Source organism: Falco biarmicus, chromosome 2, assembly GCF_023638135.1.
Source record: "Falco biarmicus isolate bFalBia1 chromosome 2, bFalBia1.pri, whole genome shotgun sequence".
Taxonomy (NCBI): Eukaryota; Metazoa; Chordata; class Aves; order Falconiformes; family Falconidae; genus Falco; species Falco biarmicus.
This window is the reverse complement of record NC_079289.1, coordinates 93,773,416-93,797,403: the sequence shown is the minus strand read 5'-3', so window position 1 is coordinate 93,797,403 and position 23,988 is coordinate 93,773,416. Positions and strand designations below refer to the sequence as shown.

The following is a 23,988-nucleotide window of genomic DNA, read 5'->3' as shown; positions in this document are numbered from 1 at the left end:
GCTCTTAAGCTTTGACCATGGGCTGAGCAGAACCACAGCTTAACGAAGAAACGTTTGCATTTTTTTAAACAATTCTTTCTCATCCAGTAAATGCCGAGTTTCAAAAACCCGTGACAATTTCTTAAGGTATTCTTGACATCTTAATGCAAAATTTCCCTTCTATATAGCCAAAAAGGAGATATTTAATACTTTGAGTATCTCAAAAGTGAGACTACATCACTAAACTGGGTTGAACTTACAAAGCAGTATTCTCTTATTTACTGTTCTCTAGCTAGTGCTTTGCATTTAGAAGTGCATTTGTTTACTCCTGTTGCCAATGTGAGAAGATGCCTCAGACTGAAAAAAACCACCACTCTAATGCTTCTAGAGGACATACATACAGAATTTGAACTTTCTGATGAAAAAAAAAAGGCACAGAATTATTCTGAAGTATCAGTGTTCCTTTGAGTCAACAATAAATACTCTCCATTCCTCCTGTCAAACTTGTATTGTCAGAGTGCATGCTGCAGATGTTAACTATTAAAACTTTTTACAGGAAAACTGAAAAGCAACATTTTGACAGCTTTAGAAAAACGGTGACAAACACTAGGAATGGTTTGCTTACATAAAGCCGAGATAAAAGGAAGCAAATTATTGTGATTTGGGATTTTCTGAGCATTCTGCCCCTTATGAAACTGAAAAATGGTGGGGGAGAAATGACTGAAAAGTAACTACCACAGCAAGTACTATCTGCAAGATCATAGGCACGTCTCTTCCTGGATGCATAGTTCAAACCACAGAAGGCAGGAATAACAGGCAAAGAGTTGCCCATTATTTAAGATACTTAAGATAGGCCAAACCCACTGCGCATCTAGTATCAGCAGCCACTTAAGACTCAGGGAATGAGCAAACAATCTTCTGACATTGAAGCCAAGTTAATGTCCAAGGAAGGACAGGTTCCTCCAGGATTTACCAATGAGATCAGTCCTGCCACTAGATTCTGGGTGAGAATGGACCTCTCAGACCTAAAGATGTTTTACTAGAGTGAATCCTCATGAGTTCTTGAATTTTGTAAGAGGCCTGATCTGGTTCTCCATCTCCAATAAATGCTCCAAAATCTCTCAGATCTGAGGGTGGACTCTAGAAGACAGGGCTGTAAGGCACAATCAGTGTTTTCTTCCTCAAGTAGTATCATTAAAAGTAATTTAAAAGGCTTTGATATGTCACAAAGATAAGCTGCTGCCTCTTTGAATTTGTCAAAGCCCATACTCAAATTATGAATTAAAATTGGTTGCTTAACTTCGATCTTTCCTATAGCTGTCTTAAGATTTCTAAAAAAGCTTAAGTTCTACCTATATAAACAGTAATCTTTCAAGTTTAATACAACTATTTTAGACAGTACATGCTTGTTAATTTTTTTCTAATATAGTTCATTTGTAGTTCAATAATTATGATTTTGGAATAGGCCTGATTAGAAAATACCTTAAAAATAACATTTTTGAAATCTGTAACAAAATGACTCTGATAGCTTTAATATAAATTCTTGCCAAATCAGCTACAACTCATCAACCAAAATACCAGTATTTATCTGTAGAAATAACTGAGCTATAGAATAAATACATGGTCTACATTTCGGGGCAGAAAAAAGTAATATAAGTACCCATCAAAATATAAATATTATTTAATAGTATGATTTTAATAAAATGTTATTCAACATAAATTTAGTGAAGAGTTTCTAGGACTTGCTCAGCCTCCACACAATCGTATCTGAACTGAGCTGAGCTTCTACTATTTTCAAAGCAACTTCCTGGTAAAGGGCACCATTCAATGTTTGATTCATACTTAGCACGCTCTCTTCCCGTTCATTCTGAAACTTCTTTCTGAACTGCTGAACTCCTTCCTCACTGTCCAGTAAAGAAGCCGCAGAAGCATCACTGATTTTCTTGCCAGGCTCAGTCCCCCATGTCAAATTGTTTTCCACTTTACTTTCTTTTGAGAAGAAAGAACTCCTTAAGGTGAGCATTTCTCTCTCCAAAGCCAGTGCTAACTGTTCAGTAAGTACGCTTTTGCTTCCAGATCTCAGGAGTTTTACATCACAGTTTGGTGGGAGAACTCTAGTCAGGCTATGAAGGCACTGGAACAAGACAGTCAGATTTCTGTAAAATAAGATTATCATTTTTGTTATCATTAAAGCTACCTTATATCTTCAAAATTCTATAGTGGAAAATAAAACAAAGCTACTTAAAATCAAACAGAGAAAAACTTATGCTGATTATGAAGTATTTAGTGTACTGTACATACAAGAGTAAGCAAGGGCTTTCTAATGGTGCGCACGCTAGCAACTCTATGTCAAAAGAATTGACACTAAGCAAATTTCAGCAACATAAATATTCTCTACTACAATATATGTTGATAATTAGGGTTACATATGCATCATTTGTTTCTTTAAGAAGCAATTAATTGTACATGAAGGCCACGTGCAATAACACAAAGGAAATGTGTTGTCTGGTCTACATTTTGGGGCAGAAAAAAGTCACTTATATTCACGGATTGTTGCTATCAATAGGTATGTACAGCATGGCTATTAGGTGGCCCACAGTCTGTCCTTTTCAAGTGCAACTTTCTCTCTCCAGCAACCATTTAAAAATCAGACATTCAAAATTATTAAGAAACCAAGATAAAATAGTGCTGGTAATCACCAGAGAACCTACTCTCCTGGATACCAGTGTAGCATATGTGATGCAGTCCTCATTCTAAGAGGACTGTAGACTTTGTCCAAAGTCTTATATTCAGTGTTTTCCCAGATAAACTCCTCAGAAGATGTCTTTTGATGGCAAAGGAAAAGAAAATATATAAAACCCCCACAAACCACCAAAACAAACAAAAAAACCCAACACCCCCCCACCCATGCATGTTTAAGTAGTTATTTTTCTCACACAGTTCAGAAAGGCATTTTTCCTTAAAGTAATCCTATTTCAATGTAGTTATCTTAATGTTCCACTACTTATAACAAATACGGTTTATTTTGGTTCTAAAAGGATGTGAAAAAGAATAGTCTGGAGCTCCCACCTATCACAGAAATATCCTAGCTGGATAAATGATTAATCCAAAAATGGAAAAAAAAGATCCAGAAAATATAATCATGGTTACACCATGAGCATGCAGCTCAGTAACTATTAACACAGAATTGGATCAAAAGGGAATAATATCAAGTAACCTAACTTTTCAAAAGGAACCAAAAGTCCTGAGGCTTAAAATATCACTGATTGATTTGTTAAACATTTCAGCCTTTCTTACACAAAAGAAGGAAATCAGCTCCTAATCTGAGTAAAATACTGAACTTCACTATAAATTCAAGACTCAAGAGATACAGCTTTTCTTTTTGTTTTAGCTTGAGCTCTTCAGGAGAGTCAACATTTGTCAATACTTCAAAAGTAACTTTATGTTGTGAGCCTTACCCAGCTAAATTGTAAATTATGGCAGTATTAACTTCTTTAGCCTAGTTTAGAAAATGTAGACATTCATCCAAGAATCTACACAAGAAAAGGAAATCATGGGGACTCTACTGATTATTTCCCTTTCAAAATCATGACAGATAGGAAATAAATATATCAGAAACATGTACAAAATTAGACTAAAATTATGCTGCAGTACCAAACTACAAAGTCACATAGCAACAAATGTAAATCTAGTGTAACTTGGGGTTTGCTGTTTTTTTGAGTTTTTTTGTTTCAACATCCCTGTAAGGAATTTTTTAAAAAAAATCAGCACATGCTGTAGATAAATTATATATAATACTAAGAACAGTGTAAGGAAAAAGAATATAAAATTATGATGCAGTGAAATGAGCAAAAGAAATAGTACCAAACAGATGCTAAAGGAGTCTTGGCTTGTATTTCTGTGTTCTAGCCTAGACAAAATTAAACAATGGCTATCATATCATCATATGGGAAGCCTATTGGTTATGATTTTGGCTGTTGTTTATAGTACCAGTAAGAATTAGTGTAAAGATAAAAAATTGGGTATGCAAGATGAATATACTCTACTCTTGGAGCAATTTTACCTGCAAAATAATGTTAGAACTCCTTCACATGGGTTTTTCAGGGTCCAGTTAAAAACTGTACCATACACATTTCCTGCTTTATGACAAAATATGTTGTCATGGCATTCCTTAAATGGTGTGCACTCCATTTCCCCGAGTAACCATGAATTTACTGGAGTCAATGTGCAATCAGAAGACACAATCTGAAAGGAGAACCTGACAGAGACTGCAAGAACAGCAAGTATATCTTCCATGGAACCTGCAAGAAAATACAGTAAAGATATTTGACCTAAATATTTTGACCATGTTGCAGGCATTATATCTGCTTAGATTTTTGATTCACACTGCCAGCTGTACATGAAGGGTTTGCACCTACATTCAGGTACACTTTGGGAATTTTCTTCTTACCTAAATTCTTACATGTACTTCTGTCAAGCAAAACAGCTAGCTGATGAACAGAGCCCCACCTATATAATCAAAGCTCTAAAGATAAATGACACCTTGCCAAAAGAATACTATTAATAGTCTCCTGTGATTGTAAGACGACATGTTGGCCTCAGCTAATGACACAGCATTAAAGGAAGAAAGAAAACATAATTAATCGGAAACGATCAAAAGGATATTTCACTACACGAGTGGAAGCCCAGCTCAAAATCAGTTCAATCAGGAGTATTAAAAGAAAGGAAAATAAAATTATCTTATTAGACATGTAGAATAGGAAAAGCGTCGATTTCTTTAGTATTATTTAAGAGGTAATATATAGATTTTTTTTTTCTGACATAGTATTTAATCAACAGTATCTTATTTATAGACAAAACTCAGGCTTTAGCATTCTGTACTTGGACATCTTCAAAATTAACCTTTCTGGATGTACTTCGGCACCAACGCTAGCACAAAACCTTACAGCAACTCATTTAACATTTTTTCCATTTGAAAAATGTTCCATCCTGTTTTTCACCCAGCTTTTAACTCCCAACAGGTCTATGCAGTTTGTGTCCAAAGTGACAGATGTGAATACACCTTGAAAACCCACTTTGTCATCACCTAAAGCAAACAGAAGATTCAACCATATATTTATAAATCCAAATTCTAAAAAGCCATTTACCTGTACAGTAACTACTATCCCTGATCATCTTTACTGAATATTTTCCATTTGAAATATCTTCCAGGCTTAACAAAAATTTCCCACAGAGTACAGTAATCTTTTTGCTCTCCTGTAAACTATCATTTTGATGCTTTTGTTTCTTCGCATGTAGAAGAACTATGCAACATACATGATGAAATGCCAGCAATGGTGAAAGGCTGGTAACAGCAATAACTGTCTTTGCTCCATCAAGCTGAACCCTTGAACATCTCTTAGGAAACTCTTTTTTCAGATCATTCTTGTTATGCAAGTCCAATTTCATCTTTTTTGGAGGAGGTTCAATTTGACATGAGGCGATGGCCAACGCTGAGAAGGCTTTGTTCAGCTTAATGATTTTATTTCGACACTTGATAATCGGAGAAATTGAAGAGGAGTCTTGATCCATCACTAAAGATAGACTGACATCACTCAGTGACCTGCAAAAATCCATACAAGATGACTGCACTCCCAGTTTGTATTTTTCCTTCTGACAAATAATCAGAACTTTGCAGATATGTACAGACATTTAAGACTACCACAAAGTCCAACATCATTCCAGGTTAAGTCACAGACTGTGCAGAGTGTAACTCCTTCAAATGACTATTTCATCTAAGCTTAGCATGAAGATTTTGAAAATGTGGACTGAATTTTCTAAGAGCTTTTAGGAATTAGATACTTCATTTCAACTGAAAGAATTTGCATGTTTAATTCACCCTGAAAACGTTGAAATTCCATGCAGATACTCTATGACATTTATAATTTATTTTTAAAGACTTAACTTTCTTATAATAAAGAATTACATAAAGTATCGATTCTGCCCTCTTTGAGGACTAAAAGCTCTTCTGATGTTCTATATTGTTATACAGATATTCAAAATTGAATGTAGAGAGTAAAATAAAGGGTTTAAATTACTATTACCTTAAAAACACAGCAATTTCCTGAAATGTATGAAGTATTTTATTTATTCACCACAGGGTTCTTTCAGTGAAATCCTAATATTACCATTTCAGATCCTCTCTTAATATTTCATTCTGTGAATCAATTCACTCTCAAGATGTCACTGACATCTGAAAGTCTTATGAGCGTCTAATTTTCTTTACGGAGAAGTATCATCACATCATAAAGCAATCTAAAACATCACTGCAATTGTGCATTAGTAGGAAGCACAAAAGTAATAAAGATTTACAGTGTTGGGGGTGGAGAGAAAGCAAGTCCTATTCCCCGAAACCACAGGTGGTTGTATATAGTACTGAAGTGGAGCCCAGAAGACCTAGGTTCTGATGGTAGCCTGCCAGGTAACCTGTGACAAATGACTTCATCTTCACAGGTCTTTTCTCAGCTGTAAAAATTGGGGAGAGCAATATTGCTGCTGGTTTTTAAAGAATTATTCCAAATCTTCTGAGAATTTCTGAAGCTATACAGGAATGAAATATTACATTTTCAAAAAAAAAAAAGCCATCATCATCAAAGCTAAAAGAATAAACACGGGAAAGGCAAAAACAATCTCTTGCCTCAGTGGCTCTTAACAGAGGTTGTCATGAAGATCAGGTCAACTTTCTTGTAGAATTATAGCAATCTGGCAGTTGAGAAATAATACACACGCAGCTCCAGCAGAATGGCCAAAGGGTGTAAGAGGTCAGCTCCCTCATAACCACTTGAATGATTTTCAGTGACATCAGTAAGTCTTTAAGCTTACCCTAACAGTCTCGGCTATGCTGCTGGTGGGAATATAGATCAAAAGGTAAGTTCTGACTCCACCAAACTATATTACACAACGCACATTGCAAATTTATGTTTCATGTAATTCTGTATTTTTAAACTGTGTTCCAAATTAGTTCCCTCCCTGTAAGGGGGAAGTGACACAAGTAGTGTTTACACCTAGAACTAAGCAATTAAAATGAACAGAATAAACAAATAATTTTAAAGATCATAAGAAGAATAAACAAATCCTTTTGAAAGTTTAAATATCGTATAGCCGATTGTTCCACATAAGTTACACTATACATAAACTTAGCAAATATTTTATTTGATTGGCTACTTGGCTGTAGCATAGTTAATTCAAAAGCTGTGTATTAAGTTCATCAGAGAACGTAAAATGTTTCCTTTTGTGCTTCTTGAAGCAAATCACTCTTTAGAAATGACAAGATGTTAACAGTATACTGATGTCAGCATAGCTATGTCAACACACACTACAAAGAGCCATAGTTTTGTCAAAGAAAACTGTTGTAAAAAGCCTCCAATAATGATGTGGTTACACTGACAACTGATTTTTGGCTATACAACATAGGGGTTTTGCACAGTGCTAGAGAGAGACAAGCAGCACCAACAACACAGGCAAAGACACAAACTTGAAACAATTCATATAGAGATGTTCAAAATGAGAATGTTCAAAGCTCAAAAATCCACTCTTGCTATTGCAGAGTTTAACTTGCAAATTCAGTTTCTATAAAACTATTCAATGAATTTATTAGATAAATTTATATACTTACAAGCAAAATGATTCAGTTAGCTTTACTCCAACTACCAAGCTGTCACCCACAACACGCTGCCACAATTTCTCTGTGAAGTGCTCTGGAACTCTAGACGCCAATGATGTCTCTTTATTAAGAGAATGAGGAGGATTTTCTACATCATCCCAGAGAGAGACAAGACCTTCCTTACAGAAAACGTTTTTTTAGATAAATTAAATGGAGATATTAGTTCTTTTTATACTGCATTACTTCGTGTTTTACCACAAATGATTCCTGGAAGTGCTTTTAAGATACATCAAGTGAAATCTGTATTAACTAGTTTATTCTTTACAATAGATTCAAAAGACAGAATTGCATTTTCTTACACATGATATCATGAAAAGCACAACTCATTCTCTCTGTGTAAACATTATGTATAAATCTTGATCTGTCATACAATTTATTGTCCAAAGAAGATTTAAGATACTAGAATTTATTTTATATTACTGCATTAATTGCTCAAAATTTTGTTGTTTGAGCATGGCTGACTTGAAAGGTACCACAACGTTAACTAAGGAAGATCAATTCCATTTCAAGTAAATTAGGAGGCTTCTTTTGAGCAACATATTAACATAACATTTTCCCAGCCTCCATCACCTTCTCAGCCCACAGTTCACTCTGCCTTCATTATATAATCCATTTTGCTGACACAGATCTGACAGCTCATTTTTCATAACATGCTGGATCACAGACAGATATTTCATATCTAGGCAACTGTGCCAATTAAGACTGTACACTCCCTCGACTGCCACTAACTCTTTGTTACAGGTTACTCCTCCATACGACTCAGTTGTCAGGAGGTATTCTGCAAATCAATTTCAAATAAAGACAACTAAATTTAATCTTATCTATATACACTGACAGGCTAAGCTAATGAACCAGACTTAAAAAGCAGGGTAATGAGTTTTGGCAATCCCTACTGGTGAAAGTAACAAGTGGCTGAATAAAGCACCCTCTACAAATTGCTTGGCAGAAGTCAGAAGTGATCTGTACTCTCTTCTGCAATTTACCTCTTTTGCAGTAGGTAGAATATGGTTTCTTTCCTCAACAAGATCTATTAATGCTCTACAAGATTCTAGAATAACTCTCCTTTTGAGTCCTAAATGTTGCTGTAGCTCTTGAATAGATGTGCAACCAGCCTGTAAAAGATAAAAATGATCATTAGACTCATGCATAGGTCTAGTGGAAATAAGAACTGATGTTGAGGCTGCCAAGATCTTTTCAGCTTTCCATTTTTATGCAAGTATCACACATCAAGAATCTGGTGTTCCTCAAGTAATGCTTCTAAAAAATGCTCATCAGGCTACTCTGCTGTCAAAACATGAATCTAAGAATCTTGGCCTCTCAATATTAAACCTAGAGTTTAACACAAACTTATAAGCTAAATTTTATCAAATTACGTTGATAGTCAGGCCTTTCATTATTATTCCTGCTTCACTTTTCCATTGATAATCAGCTTTGTTTTCTTCTCCAGATTTATATTAATTATTGGTCAAGTAAATATATCGAAAAGCTGACTGTTTACTGTACATGCAGGCTATGTCTCAGTTGAAAAAAAAAAAAAAAAAGCAGCATGTCAGCACCAGCTTCTTAGATTTTAAGAAAACTCCTCAAAATCTATTCCCTGGAAAGCAAGATCCTGAGAAGTTCAGTGCTGCCAAGGAGAGAACAAAACACACAATTGGAATGCAAAACCAAACATCACTCCTCCCTACCCCCAAAAAAACCAAATAAGGATCAATCATAACCAACTGACAAGCCTGAGTAAAAAGCACTTCATGGAAGCAAAGTGATGCCCTCTGCTCAAGCTGCAATGGAAAAAGACATTCAGAGCAAGTAGCACTTCATCATAAATTCTGTAAAAAATTTGTCACCTGTGAAACCATGCATCATAAGCACCAGATTCCAGACTTGAGTCATGAGAAGAAAAGGAAGAGCTAAGAACAAAGACAATTATACAATACCTTCCTAATCAAGGTCATCAGAATACCAAACCATTACTTACTCCCATTGGTGAGCAACTCCTGAATAAAAACTCAGAAACAGAAAGCAAATGGGGAAGCACAGACTGAAGAGCAATCAAAATGACCAGAGGTTCACTGACATATGCTTGCTGACCAATCTGACTTTTTCAAGCTCTTTTTCCTCATAAAAGAACACAAGAAAGAGACCTGAAATTCCCCACATGGCAAACCCAAGACTGTGTAGCACCCCTCATTAACTCTGGAACACCCAACACGCACATCCTTTCTGCCACATGCCAAATGTACTGTGTAACAAGCATCAGCAGAAGTCACAGTCCTTGCACTGTGAAACTAAAAATAAAACCAGCTCACCTTAAAATAGAAAATCAACAGAAAAACAAGGCAGTCAAGAGCTAAACACAATAGAGCTGTGAGCAAATCCTGCATGAACAACAGAACCAATGAAACACTGTCAAAAGCAGAGCAAATTAAGGCAGAGGCTTAGAAGTAAGTAAAACAGCCATACACTTTGACATACTGCAATTATAGTTGCAGTATTCATAAATAACTAAATATCCATACATACAGAGCTAAAACTACTGAGCCAAGAACTGTGGCATTTTTACAAAGGAAAGAAAATGGAAAAGAAGATTCACAATTGATAAGCCTGAAAAATATTGGGAAAAGCAAAGGTAAAATGGGAAAAGTAGACAAGGAAACCAGAGGGAACCATAATTCAGAGATCTATAGGCTGAAGCTGCTTATATGGTAAATAATTGGTTCTGTGTTTTTCAAGTGACTAAAATCCCTTACCAAAAAAATCAAAAAGAAAATGGGCCCATCCACAGCAATGGATGGAAAAAGAAATACTTTAAACTTACACTAAAAATATTAGTAAAAATCAGATGTACAGAACATTTTTTAAATAACTTCCTATGCATCACGAAATCAGCATTATCAGAATAAGAACAATAAAATTAGACAATGCAGCAATTCAATAAATCAGCACTAAGGATTAAAATATACCTGTCCCAAAACAGGCAAACCAAATCAAAAGACATAAGTTAATCGTAGGTAAAAGAATAAAGAATTTGCCATTATAGTCCTTAGAAAACGGTTACATACTTGGGGGGGGGGGGGGGGGGCAGGGGGGCAAGAAAGGCCAGTAGACATAAAAACACACTTCTGACTCATGGTATTTCTGCCAAACCAACCAACTAGAACCTTGAGAAATCCTGAAACCTCAGCTGTTGTAATATAACTGCAGTACTCTGCCAAAGAAAGTTTTTTTCAGAAGATACTAAAATGAGTGTTAAAGAAAAACTTCAGAGAAGAAAAGACTGTATACAAGATAAACATAGAACAGTTAAAAAATGCACACTGATACATTTTTCAATCTCACTACAGCAAAATGCAACTTATGTGTATTACTGTGTATAATTTAAATGCAACCTACTTATATGTAGTTATTATATACACCATTCAGTCCTGCTGAAGTTCTCGCATGGCCAGAAAACAGCTTTGCAGCTGTGAAATAAGGGGTAAGCAACAGAGTATGAAGAGGGGCTGCATCTGCTATTTCATTTTGCCCTAAAAGACAAGATTCCATAGACGCTGTCAAAATATGATTTGATTGCAAGTTTCTAAAAGACCTGAATTTTGATGATAAATATCAAGAGGCACCACTTCAAGACTAAATAACCTTTGAAAATCCCCAAGCTATGCAGGATTCATGCATTATTACATCAAAACAATATTCCTTGAAATTCAAAATGACAAAACCCAGCAAGAGCACTTCACTTTTCAGGGACACATACAGAACAAGGGTGACTTCAATAAGGAAGCAACAATAAGGTTAAAAAGAAATATCTGCACCTACTTCCAAATTCATCAGCATGATGATTTCAGATTTACAGCACTAAAACATAGGAAGATTTTCAACTTGCTTACAATGTTTGTGCTAGAATGTGGCTTTCAAAATTAGAGATCAAAAAGATCTGTAAATAAATAAACAAATAAACAAACAGATTCACAGAGCTGTACAGCTGAAAGCCCATTGGTGTATTAAAAGAACAGGGTCACAGAACAGTTACATGGAACACCTAGCCGTCAATGGCAGGGTAGGCAATCTTCATTACACCAGCGGCAGGAGTAACAAATGAGAGATTGAAACTAATTTCTGTTTTGTAGAGGAGGAAATTATCGAGTATGAAAAGAACGCAGCAGCAAACAAATCCATTTTAAAATATATGGCTACCCCAAAGAATCCAGAAATGGGAAAAAAATGCATTTGGAAGGAAGCTTGAACTTCTGCATGTAAAAGCGAGTGAGGCCTCTAATGTGCAAACTGAAGAACTGTAAAAAATGCAGGGTTGGAATTAACCTCAAAAGGTCCTCAAAACCAATCCAGCTTCTACTTTCTTGTGCCCTCCAGGAAGGAAAAAAAACCCCTACTGTTCAGTGTTCTCTGAAAAACAGTTTTTATCTTCTGAAGGTACATAATATCCCTTTAGACACCTTTTATAATTAGAACTAGAAAAATCTTTTTCAGTCTTTTCCTAATGGGTCATAGTTCTCCTTTTCCTCTAGTACTAAACTTTTGCCAGTTAATTTGCTTTATTTTTTAAGGCTAGAAATAAAACTGCCATGATATCCTACTTAAGCTTTCACTAATTCTCCAATGATGGAAATAATTACCTCCTGTCTCATACTTAAAGAACTCTTAGCAAACTAACAATAGCCTTACATCATCGCCTCAGGTTGGTATTTATGCTTTCTGTAATTTTTTTTTTTTTTTTACTCTTTTGTCAATTATTACTCATTTGGTGTAGGCCAATGCACAATATCACAAGAGAACATCTTGAAGAGTATTCTGGGTGTTTACTAAACAGAATGAAAGGTAGAAAAGCAGTAATATATTCCCATTGATTACTTGGACTTTGGCAAGTTCCCCCCCGCTTGTTTTATAAATGATGCTAATTAAAAGAAGGATACATTTTAGCTTTACCTACTGTACTTTGCAAAATTATGCTTATAAAGCTGCCAGTATTAGGAGGAAAAGCATCAGCAGGTGGTAAATAACCATAGTCACTAATTTGGGCAAAAGTAAAAGCCAACTTGCTTGAAGGCCATGAACAAAGAAACAGACCGTAACACTCTTTATTTGCTGGATTAACTGCCACTCATTGGCACCCACTGGGAACCTGACACTACGCTACCTCCAAGTGTGTAATGTGGAACAAGAGTAGTAAACATTTTAATTTTATTAAACTAGTATTTAAACATCTACAAGTAAAATGACTGCTATGAAACTTTTTTAGAATAGCTTCAACATTATCTCAAAACTTTATTTAACATTAAACTGGACCCTTCCAATTACCCAAATGCATTTGTAACAACTGAAAGAACACAAACTACCACTAATTGAAGAACAGATACTTAATGTTGTTAACACTGAACTACTTCTCTAATAAAAACAGTATCATAAACCTCACCCTTTAGATAATGTAACGATACAGAACTACCAAGTACAAACCTGTAATCTTGTTTCAAGGGCTCGGACAGTAAGCAAACCATTTTCTTGCAATCCTTCTGCAGTAGGCACATCACGTTTATAATTAATACCTCTCTAAAAAAACCAAAACAACCCCCTGAATTAGTTGAAAAGCTGAAAGTAAGGTACAGGCTATTACACAGCATTATAAAAATCTGGGGAAAAATACAGAAAACAAGCAGAATAACAGTGAGCATTTTAAAAGAAAAATCTTACCTTCTGAAAGCAGTTAAGTGTTTGATACTGCATAATGGAAAGACCCAATTATGAGAAGATAATTAACAAGCACTATGGCCTTCAGAGCATTTGACCAAAAGTTAAGCATTGTGGCAAACCTGTTACATATGTGAAGCACTTTCATCTGCCTTGGCTTAATTTTCCAAAAGAACACTGACGTTATCAAGGAAGTAGAATAATGTCTTCAGATAACTTATGATTACAGAGGGGAATATTGTGTTCAAACTTCAGGGTACTTCACAGCACACATCCAGTTTCACTTTGCACCAATACTTTAATGAGTTGTTAAGGTTTTCTTATTTTAGTAAGCATAGACTGAGTAACTGAGAAAAGGCAAGCTGAACTTACTGCATAGTTGACGTCTCCAAGATCTGTTATTTTGAATGTACTTAAGGGGTCTGCATTGGACTCATCCTCAAAAAGCAGTAACAGTTGCTCACTTCCAGAGCCAATAAAATCATCCACCAGAACAGATTTCACTTTTTGCCATTTGGAGGCCACCTACAGTAGAAAAGGTTTTAAAATACATGTAATTGAATAAATCTTGTATTTAAGATTTTTTTTTGTGTGAAGCTTGCTTTTTGAAAAAAGGTAGCCTATGAAAGTGTATGGAATACAGTATTTTAAGAAGTTTCAGGCTCTCACTCTTACGCCATCATTTAGAGCTTATATAACTCTGGGAAAAATTAGCTATTTCTTTTTAAAGATCACTTTGCAGAATACAGACTACAGAGAAGATGCAAGTTTTCAGTGTATTCAAACAGCTGAATGCTGTAACATGTATGTAGAACCAGTAACACCTGCAAATCACTTAAAGACATTATACCTCTGACATTCAGAAATACCTTTGTTGCAGTGCACACTTAAATATATTTGAGAGGTAAAGACAAATTTGTACAGTAACATTGCTGACCAAAAAGGACAAACTTTCATTTCCTGACTTACGTAAATCTTCTTGACAAAGTATTACAAAACGCTAGGAGTTAACTTTGTCTCTCCTGACTTTAGGAAACAGAAGCAAGACCTCTTCTTGTCATTTTCATGAAACAATGCTTTTTGTTAGCAGGAAGTGAGACTCAAAGGCTTTTAAATTCCAATGGGAAGTTTATGCTTTGCAATGATACCTGTTTATTTTCACTTTAACACAAGGCACACTCATAACTACTTTACAACTTCAGCTTCTCATACTATGGAACTTTTCAATTAGCAACAGAAAATTTGGCTCAGATTTATAAAATATAATGTAGGATTGAATAGAATCCAGGATTTATTTTCAGAGACATAAGCAAGCAATGAAAGCAAAACAACCTTATACTTTAGACACGTTATTTTAACAAAAGTAATATAACAACAAAAAAAACTTAGAAATTAAACTTGTAGATTTTCAGTTGCAGAAACTTCTATTAAGACAATATATACAAAAAATAGATGCAGCAGTAAAAGTGAGCTGTTTAAGCCATAAATACCTGTAAGCTGTCTCTCCTCTGTACAACACAGATATCTCCAGAGGCAAAAGACACAATTAATAGCAAATCATTGCTATTGGTTACCGCTGGTTTTACTGAACATGGTTTCTCATAAGGAAGCTCACAAACACCTTTAGGGAGACCATCTTGGAACCAAATAAGCTGATTCTTTTGGGTTATGGCGACAAGTGATATTTGGAGCCGTTTTTTCAGTATCTTATTCTTGCAGACATACACAGAAGATACCACTCTGCTGTAAGCATGAGGCATAAAGCATGTGCCAGTTAGCATTTTTTGTGTTTCAATTGCATATCCAAAGAACTCACTACCCCAGATGGCTCTGTCTGAAGTGGAAAACTCATCCTCATCTTCATTTTCTGGCAGGCAAGCAGTTCTTATCCCTAAGATAACAGTGCCTTCATCCTCAATTTCACCTGTCCACACAACAGAAGAAAGCTGAATGGGAGCACTTAGAACCGTGCAGGTGTTGGAAGAGATGTAGAACAGCTTGTTGGCATGCCTCCACAAGACTGAAGGGCCAGTAAAGAACCTGATGTCTTCTTTCAGCTCATAATCCAATTTAAAATGAAAAGACTGTTCAAATTGATTTGAGTTGTGAAGCAACAATAGAAGGTATTTGACAGCATTGTTCCGTTTTTTCTTTTTCACCAAAACGCAGGGAAGGATAATCCCTGTTCTGGAATCCATTACGCAGCTAGAACAAACTATTTCAATTTTTAAGTGACTGGCACGCATGCTGAACGCTCCAGAAGACTTCTCAACAAACAGCTTAGTGTCTCTGTTGAATGCCATTCTTCTGACACATAAGTTCATTGTTTCATCAGCTGTTTCTTCCAACTGTCTTGTTTTTGACAGCTGAAATATGAGGACTTCGCCATTGTAGGACAAGAATTGTTCTTGCTCACTTAGAAGCATCTTCATTTATCTTTTTATATATATATATCGTTTACAAGAAAACCATATGTATCTCCATTTTTGTCAGGATTATTTCTTCGCAGAAATTTAACCTATCTGGATGTCTTCCATCTACAATAGTGAATAATAATAAAAAAAAGTTATTTTGGGACTAGCTGAACCGATCCTTAAGAATAAGAAAAAGTACATTGCAAAGTAATGACACAGACTAATTTGTAACTGCAAGGTCAGTATATGTTTTAATCTCACATTAAAATCCAGTTAAGCAGTGTTGTACTGAGATGTACTTAACAGAAACATTTCAGAAACGTATTCTAGCACTTCTTTACCAAAGCATGAATTTGCTGCCCATCAACAGCTACGTGACATAATATACATTGAAAGAAACCAAACCAAACAAGTGCGGTTTGTGTGACTGGAGCTGTCAGCTCCACAAACATACAGAGCAGACTGGAAAGCAATGGTGCTTTGAATTCTCGAATTTAAAACCCTTCACTCAGGTGTAGAGTTTATTAATAACTAATTCTTGGTTAGAATTGTAAAGTCTCTTAAGGTGAAAGTTCTCTGAAGAAAAGTCCAGTCATCTTACTGCTCCCTCAAGTAGGCTCGCTCGCTCCCTCCCTCAGACAAGACCCCAGGGATCCAGAGCGAACCACAGCCGCCGCCCCAAGTTTCACTCAGCTTTCGGGGCACGAAGCGAGGCCCCTCGCCCGGCCCTGGCAGCCGCGGCCGGGCCTCACCGCCCACCTTCCCCGCGCCGAGCGGCTCCCACCGCAGCGGCGGCCCAAGGCCCAGCTCCAGCCCCTGAAAGCTGCTGACAGTCGTTAACCCCCTCCCCGCCAATGGGCCACGCCAGCCCACAGAGAACGCCAGCCCACAGAGAACGCCAGCCCAGGGAGGCGCTGCACCAACAGCTCCACACCGGCGAGGCCTTACCGAGCTCCAACGGCCGCCCTGTGCCCGCGCCCGCTTCAAGTCAGGCGGGAGGAAGCGCGCAGAGCGCGCGCCCGCTCCGAAACTCCCGCCACAGAGAGTATGATGGGAGAGGAGGCGGGGGAGGGGGGGGGGCGACGCGGGGGCGGGGCCAGGGGCTCAGCAGCGCGCGAGAGGCTTCCGGGTGCCCGCCGGCACCGGCCCCTCCGCTCGCGCCGCGGGGGAGGCGGGCCGCCGGCAAGCCCCGCCCCTGCCGGGGTCACGCGACGCCTCCATCCCCATTTCCGTCTGCCCCTCGCGCTCGCGGGCCCCGCCGTCGCCGCGCGGCCGGTGCGGGCGGCCTCGCTGGACCATGGCTGAGGTAAGCCCCTGCGCGCCTGCCCTCCTCACGGCTGCCAGCCCCAGGCGGGGCGGCGGCCGGGCCCGCTGCACAGGTGAGGGGCCGGAGCTCTCCTGGGCTCCGGCCTCTCCCTTCCTTGCACTTCCCTCGCGGTTTTTGTGTCCCCTCAGCAGCGACAAGACAAGGCCGCGCTGATAAGCGAGACTCGGCGGCGGTTCGAGGCGGAGCACCTGCCAGGTGAGCGCCTCGGTGGCGGAGCGGAGGGCGGGTGGGGAGCGGTGTGCCCCGCTCTGTGGCTGTGGGCTCTGGGGCTTGCCCGGTGTCGCTTTTCCCCTGTGGGCTTCCAGTGTCCTCGCTTTCTCAGGTGAGCGGGTGTTTCTGTCTTTTCTTCAGGTGGCCGAAGCTGTCGGGTGGGGATGATGCCCGGAGGAGGAGGTTTTCTGTGGTGGCTCTGGATGCTCTTTGCTGGGTGGCGGTCTCGGGCAGCAGGACGTGTTGGGGCAAAGGTCTGGGTCCTTTTGACTCCCAGCGACTTTGGCTGGCGGCGGTGCGGGGTCTGGGGCACCGCTGTGCTTGATGCGTTTCGGACATAGACTGTGGTGGGGGGATGGAGAGAATTCTGACCTCGACCAGTTTGTCAAGGAAAGAGTTGTTTTTCGAGAGTAACTTGCGCTTCAAATTCGTGCTGGCCTTAATTAAAATCATGCAGCATGTCCAACTCGATTCTGAAGTGTAGATGCTTTTAAACTTGTAAATGAAGGCCAGGAAGTGCTGGGGATGCCGGGGGGGATAGGAGTACCAGGGTAAGCCTCGAGGGGTTTCCTTTCATTTCAAGGTTGATTTGCATTGCTTATGATAGAAGAATATATAGTAGTAGAGTATGCGAACAACTGCAGTAAGCAGTATGTTTTATTATGACTGTCTAAAGACTTTGTGTTAAAAACATTCTTCTAAACAATTTTTAATGCAAATATAGTAGGGGCCCAATAGTTTAGGAGTTGCGTCTGTCATCTTTAATATAAGCCTCAATCTTGTAAACACATGCCTTGCTTTGATATTCCTGATCAGAATTATTGAGGTTACCTAGTTACTGCTTTTATGTAAGGGTTGCATGCTTCTTATGACTTATTTGTGATTGGATATAGCACTTTTGTTGCAAACTTCAAGGATCTTGAAGGTGGTATGACTTCGTTTTATATAGTTGGTCTGCTAACTTTCATAAAGGAAACTGCTTTGGCTGTGGTTAAAGATGACCTGCATTTATGGCAAGATGACAAAATAATTAGAATAGTGTCTTGAAGAGAAAGCTTACTTTAATATTTGATATTTCTCTATGAATAAAGATCTGTCTTTGGCAGTCTTAAAGCTTAGGCTCTGGAGAGTGGAGGGTCAGCTTAAATTATAAATAATTTTTGTTGTTATGCTTTCAGTTTCAGTTAATGTGTATACTTTCCAATAATAAGTGATTCATCGTGCTTTGTATTTTATATACCAGAGTCACTCTCATAAAAAATGGCTTTGGAAAGCCTAGAACTTTTGGGACAGTTGCTGTCAACAGGGAGTACTACCTTTTCAATTGAACTATCCCTTACAGACTTGGAATTCCCCAAGTTTCTCTAGTTGTAATGAAGCCTCTGTTGGGCAGGTCCTTACAGCCATTAAAATAATTGAATACTGTTGCAAGATAAGCTGTAATCCTATTTGCAGTATTTTGAACACATTTTTTCGGTCTTTTTTTGGGTTGTGGTTTATGACTCTTAGCCCTCTAAAGAAAATAGGATTAGGATTTTTGTTGAGTTTACATACTTAAATTCCTCCCTCAAATTTCAGAATGTCACAAGCAAATTAATGTTGTCAAACCCACTTCAACTGTGAAAAACACATAGTTTTATTGTGGTCCTTCAGCCTTTACTGCATGTGTTCTAAAATGTCGTTTTCTGTGTTTCCTCTTAATTGGAAAGAGGTGTGGAGGTGCATGTCTGCAGACACCCCCAAACATAAAACTTTGTAAAGGTACAAATGATTGTTTCATATCCAGAGATTTAGTCTGCTTTCAAAACTTAAGGGCACTGTCAAGGCACACAGAGAAATTGATACTGTGAAAGTTCAGTGTGGTCATAAAATTGTGGGCCTCTACAGGATGAACTTAATTCTATTTACAGGTGAGCTGCAAGTGCTAAAAAATGAATAAAATTTTCAGGCACTTTTGTTTCTGACAGGTGCAGCTGTCACTTTTTTTATCTGTGTTTCAAGGTAGGATGGGAGGAGTTTTGTTCAGCAATTGAAAGCACTGGAAAGTCTGGGGTTTTTTGAATTATACAGTTTCATTTACGTGCTTCAGTCAAGGAATTGTTTTTATAGTCGGATACAGTTTGGAAAATAGTGTCAGGGAACCTTACTGGCTGATTTCCCCATAGTTTGTGTGAGAATTTTCTGGCTGAAATTATTCAGCGAATATAGCCATTGAGTGGTTCTGGAGGCAAAGCTTGGCCACTGTGAGATCTTATCTGCAAAGTAGTGTTTAATGTTAACTGAGACCTTGTGGTAGTGTTTTCAGTTAATTTTATAGCTGTATTTGAAAGATAACCTCTATTCTTGTGAGGAATATTTATCCCTAATAATTAAAACCCTTGCATTTATAAGGCATATTTCCAATACTGAAAAGTTCCTGTTGGCCCAATAGACTAGCAGATGCTGTCTGATGTGGTAGGCAGAGAGCAATTTATCTTTGCAGTTTTGGGGCCTAATTTCTGTTTTGTCTGTTTGGATTCCTTGTGAGAGCTGGTGATGTAAATGATTTGGGTGGTGACAGGAACAATGAAAACAAAAGATTATTTTCTAGTACTGACTGGTACTAACAATGTTTTCTAGCAAACAGTGGTTTTTTTCTTCAGTGCATTTTCATTCCCTAGAGCATTTCTAAAATTAGCTTTTTTTCCCTGGGCTGCTATTTCCATTTTAATGTTACAATGGAAATTATAAATAATCAAATCTTCGTATGTTTTCCTGTTCTACAAGTCTCTTTTCCACACGTCCTTTTGCATATTTACCATTTCTTATTGCCTGCATTTCCTGGCCCTCCCCATTTGCACCCTCTTCATTTCTTCTTTATGCAAAGCTTTATTTTCAGAAAAAAGATTTTGCAAGAGAGGTTTCCCACTCCAACTAAAGGAAATAAATTTCATCATGACTTTCTTTTAGCCAGTAGCAAAACTTTTTGTTAATTATGTTGGCCAGTTGCAAATAAAATTTTAGGCATGGGGCAGTCGCAAAAAAATAGTGATATAACTACTGTGCAAAACTCAAGGTAATGTTTTGAATTCCTCTTTGTGTCAGTTTGTGCTCTGAAAAATTGACTTCTGCTGATTCTTGGCTTTCTTGCTGAGAAGTGCTGGAAGGATAGGATAAAAACATACTTTTATAGGAAGCTATGTGATATTAATGCTCAAGCTTTCTATTGAAAGTAGTCTTTATTGTCAATGAGTATTCAGTTTTGCTAAAGGTTTAAATGTATCATGTGTTATGGAGGCAGATAATTTTGTTTACTGCTGCTTGAATTTGTTACAATAACTCCTTATTGGGTGGAAACAGTTCTGGTTTTGTCCTCATTGTATGACTACTGACCTTCTTAAATTGTTTTCAGTCTTGCTGATTTCCTCATCTACCAATTGAAGGCACATACCCGAATGGTTATAGTACTTAGCTTAACATGTTAGGCATCAGCAGGTCAGAGGAATAATTATGACTATTTCAGACCTGAGACTTCTTGGCTGAAATAGCTTAAGGCAATATGTGTAATGGAACAATTGACATACTTTGCAGAGTTGTGTGGTTTTGGTTGTTTGGTTTTTTGGCACAATGAAGTGGTGTTTTGGTTTTTTCTTCTATTCAAAGGTACTTAGTTATCCCTACTTAGCTTTATGTATGACTTGTTCTGTAACATTTGTTCTCTACGTAAGAGTTCTTCCTGAAGGCAGAAGTCATTCCTACAGGTTATGAATTTGGAACCTGTCTGGATTCATTTAGTGTGAGACTTAACTGTGCAGCCTCTTTTTCAGTCCTGTAGTGTGTCTTCTATATTCTTGTTTAATATTCTCAAACTTCTATTTTTTTCCTAAAGCATGAATGCCAGAAGAAAACACAGCAGTGCAGCGTTGGTCTCCTGGTAATGTAGACAGCACTGAAGAAAAAAGAGTTGAGAAGGATTATGTAAAAATTTTGTGCATCAAAGAATTTAATGAATTCTTCCAGTGAAAGTGTTGCAGTGAAATTTGTGTTCATTTAGTTTTGCATGATTCTGAAGTTCTTTCCAGACCTGTTGTCTTGTGTTATGCAGGCCCCTTTATGTTGGAAGATGGTAATTAAGTCACAGGGTTTCACTGTAAGTTTCTCAGCTTAAAGATGGCAACTATTAAAAAGCCAGAATGTGGTCATAGAAAGAACAAAACTCCTCACTTGTGCAAGAGAAGAGGAAGGCGAGTAATAGGAAGAAGCTGCTGTTCAAACAGAACTCTTTCTCTTTTCCCTTGACCTTAAATGCTCAGTGAGGAAATGAATGTAACTAGCTATTTTCAAAATAAGGTTGAATAAAATTATGAACTTTGAAGGTTTCAGAGTTCTCTGAGACTGGTCAGTCTTCTTGCTCACTCAGATTTTCCTGAAGAGCTTTTAGCTGAGGGAATGAAGAGAGCTAATTTTGGTCTCTTTTCCTTGCTGTTGTCACTGTTACTCCCTCATACATAACTTAGAATTTGGTTTTAATGCTCTGGTAAATAGCAGATTTGCTAAGCAGATGATGCTTTCTTTCACTCTTCTGGATCTGAGTCTTTCTTTGTTTCTGTGCAGTTTACCAGTGTAACAGAAAAGTCTTGCAGCATTCCAGTTTTGCCTCTTCCCCTATTCTGGGATAGTAAGGTTTGGATCTCTGGCTGAGGGAGGAACTAGGTTTCCCAGCTTCTGTACAGTTGCCCTAATCATGAAAGGTTTCATGAAGGTCTGGCATTGCTGTTAAATATGTGGCTTTCACTAGCTCTTTCTGAACAGAAGTAGCTGTGAATGCTGTTCCTTGTGTTTCTTCTGGGGCAAGTGGGGCATATTGCAAATATGTTATGAAATGTTGTTTGTTACGGACTTAGAGATGTCCATCTTCCTGAGTAGAGTGTGACTAAACTTAACTGTCTCAGCATCTTAGTGGCAGTTCTGTAGGTGTGAAGAAACAGGCACTTAATTTTCTAGCAAGAAAAGCATCAGTATATGTTTACAGGTATATTAAGTGGTCAGGCTGGAGATTGCCTGAGGTAAGATACTTCAGTTTATGGTGTCCCCTGGATTTCCATCTGGATGCCCCACAACTTCTGTTACCTTTTTAGCCTCTTAATTGTTGTGTAGGATGTGTTTGAATGTGTTGAGAACCCCAGATGTCTATTTTCTTTCATTTAATTCTGTTTTAACTCCAGAAATTTCTAACAATCTAGTAACTGCAGTCAAGTGTTCCAAAAGTGATTTATAATTAGAAACATTGGGATCACTTCACAGCATAGTTTGGAAACAAGTTTCCAGATGTCTGTAAGAGTTACTGGAAATGCTCAGATTTGAAGAGGAATTCCTCCTCTGAACGGACATATTTTCAATTACTGGATTATTGGAAGGACTATAATTTCATGTCTGCTTTTTAAATGTGTGAGATAAACCATCTTTCTTTTGAGTTCACAATCCCATTCTAAATTTTACTTATTCTGCAGCAAGAATTGGATAAATCAGACAAGGTTAATACAGTTATCAGTACTTCTGTTGTTCTGTCAGTCTTGTTATGCTTACCTAATTGAAATGCCAGCATCCTGCAAGTGCCTGCAGAGGTAGAATTTTACTAGTTGTTTTTGATTTAGTGTGTTGTAGTATGTATGTAGATTCAGGTGACATGTGTCAGCTTGTTGAAAATTCGGTTGCTGAAGAGGAAAAATACTTTAATTTTTTCAACTGTTCCTATTGCTGAATCCAGCTTGTTTAACATTGCTGTTTAAAAGATTGGGCAAAATGTTTTATCCATTAATCTTTCACTTCCATTTTCTTAAAATAATAATTAAGTTAGATAATATTAAAAATACATACATTTAAGTTCAGAGTTCTGGAAAATTTTAGTGGCCCAGAAACGTGTTCTGGGGCATGTTCCACTTAATATGTGAATGTTTTTGAATTACTGTTTGATACAAGGTGCACTATTCTGTCATTCTGACAGTTCTGCTCTCAAATAGTTATTGAGAGCAAAGAGCCTCAGAAAGTGGTGTGAAATGTTATCCTCTTAGTTTTTACCTGGTGGTGTGTGGTTTTTATCTTTAATTACACAGTACCAAAATCCCTTATACGAATAGGATATATATGGGAGCGATCTCAGAAATTTCTTGGCTGGTTGATTAACTGCAGTTACTCTTAGCTGGAAGCTAGTGCATGTTACAGATTATTAAATCAAGTTGAAGTAAAGTTGCTCAGGCACTGGAGGTGTCTAATACTCATGTTAAAGTAGATCTTTGCTCTGGTAAAGCCCTAGTTTGCAGTAGCTATGTGTAGTTATATATGGCTTGGATAGCCAGTATACAACATTGAATAATCCATAGCATAGAACAGCTAGTATCAGATGGCGAAAAGCAGCCAGTGCTTGTCATGCTTCAGCTGACTGTGGATGTGCCAGCTTAGTTACTGTATGTGACGGTATCTCTGAAGGGGATTTGTGTTGGAATGCACCTTACACGAAGAAAGACTGTGGAATCGTTCTACACTTTTCAGTTTTCAAAACTTGACTGAAAAAGATACTTGATGACCTGTTTGAACTTGGAAGTTAGTGTTGTTGTGAGCAGGAATTAGGACTGAGAAATCCTCTTCAATGTCAATTTTTTTATAATTCTACCTTA

The 23,988-nt window shown here is 37.7% G+C and overlaps 2 protein-coding genes across 5 annotated transcripts in view; one reads left to right on the top strand and one right to left on the bottom strand.

Annotated features, from left to right (window-relative positions):
- Positions 1-1,642: 1,642 nt before the first annotated feature.
- Positions 1,643-16,844, bottom strand: FANCB (FA complementation group B). 3 transcript variants are annotated; one of them, XM_056327561.1, is made up of 9 exons: positions 16,747-16,843; positions 14,875-15,921; positions 13,757-13,909; positions 13,154-13,246; positions 8,665-8,793; positions 7,634-7,800; positions 5,127-5,581; positions 4,043-4,280; positions 1,643-2,135 (listed from the first exon to the last, which is right to left on the bottom strand). In XM_056327561.1, exons 2-9 carry the CDS (start codon positions 15,814-15,816, stop codon positions 1,715-1,717), a joined length of 2,598 nt encoding a protein of 865 aa, XP_056183536.1. In that variant the 5' UTR covers positions 15,817-15,921; positions 16,747-16,843; the 3' UTR covers positions 1,643-1,714. The 3 variants fall into 3 exon arrangements, with proteins under 3 accessions (XP_056183536.1, XP_056183537.1, XP_056183538.1); XM_056327563.1 differs by having other exon boundaries at positions 1,952-2,113; positions 16,747-16,844; XM_056327562.1 differs by lacking the exon at positions 13,154-13,246 and having other exon boundaries at positions 16,747-16,844.
- Positions 16,845-16,947: 103 nt separating this feature from the next.
- Positions 16,948-23,988, top strand: part of MOSPD2 (motile sperm domain containing 2) — a 37,343-nt gene continuing 30,302 nt past the window's right edge. Inside the window, exons 1-2 of one of the 2 annotated variants that reach the window (XM_056327564.1) lie at positions 16,948-17,104; positions 17,254-17,320. In XM_056327564.1, coding sequence (XP_056183539.1) covers positions 17,096-17,104; positions 17,254-17,320 — 76 coding nt within the window. In that variant the 5' untranslated portion in view covers positions 16,948-17,095. Of the gene's footprint in view, positions 17,105-17,253; positions 17,321-17,476; positions 17,590-23,988 lie in introns of those variants that run through there. The other variant, XM_056327565.1, reaches the window with a different exon arrangement.

What these genes read in the sequence shown, in the direction of transcription:
- FANCB (XM_056327561.1), bottom strand. Translation starts at nt 15,816, where the DNA reads ATGAAGATGCTTCTAAGTGAGCAAGAACAATTCTTGTCCTACAATGGC. An exon ending in GGATAGTAGTTACTGTACAG is followed by an intron (nt 4,281 to 5,126) that starts GTAAATGGCTTT and finishes ATTTTCTTGCAG; the next exon opens with GTTCCATGGAAGATATACTT. An exon ending in GTTCTAACATTATTTTGCAG is followed by an intron (nt 2,136 to 4,042) that starts GTAAAATTGCTC and finishes CTTATTTTACAG; the next exon opens with AAATCTGACTGTCTTGTTCC.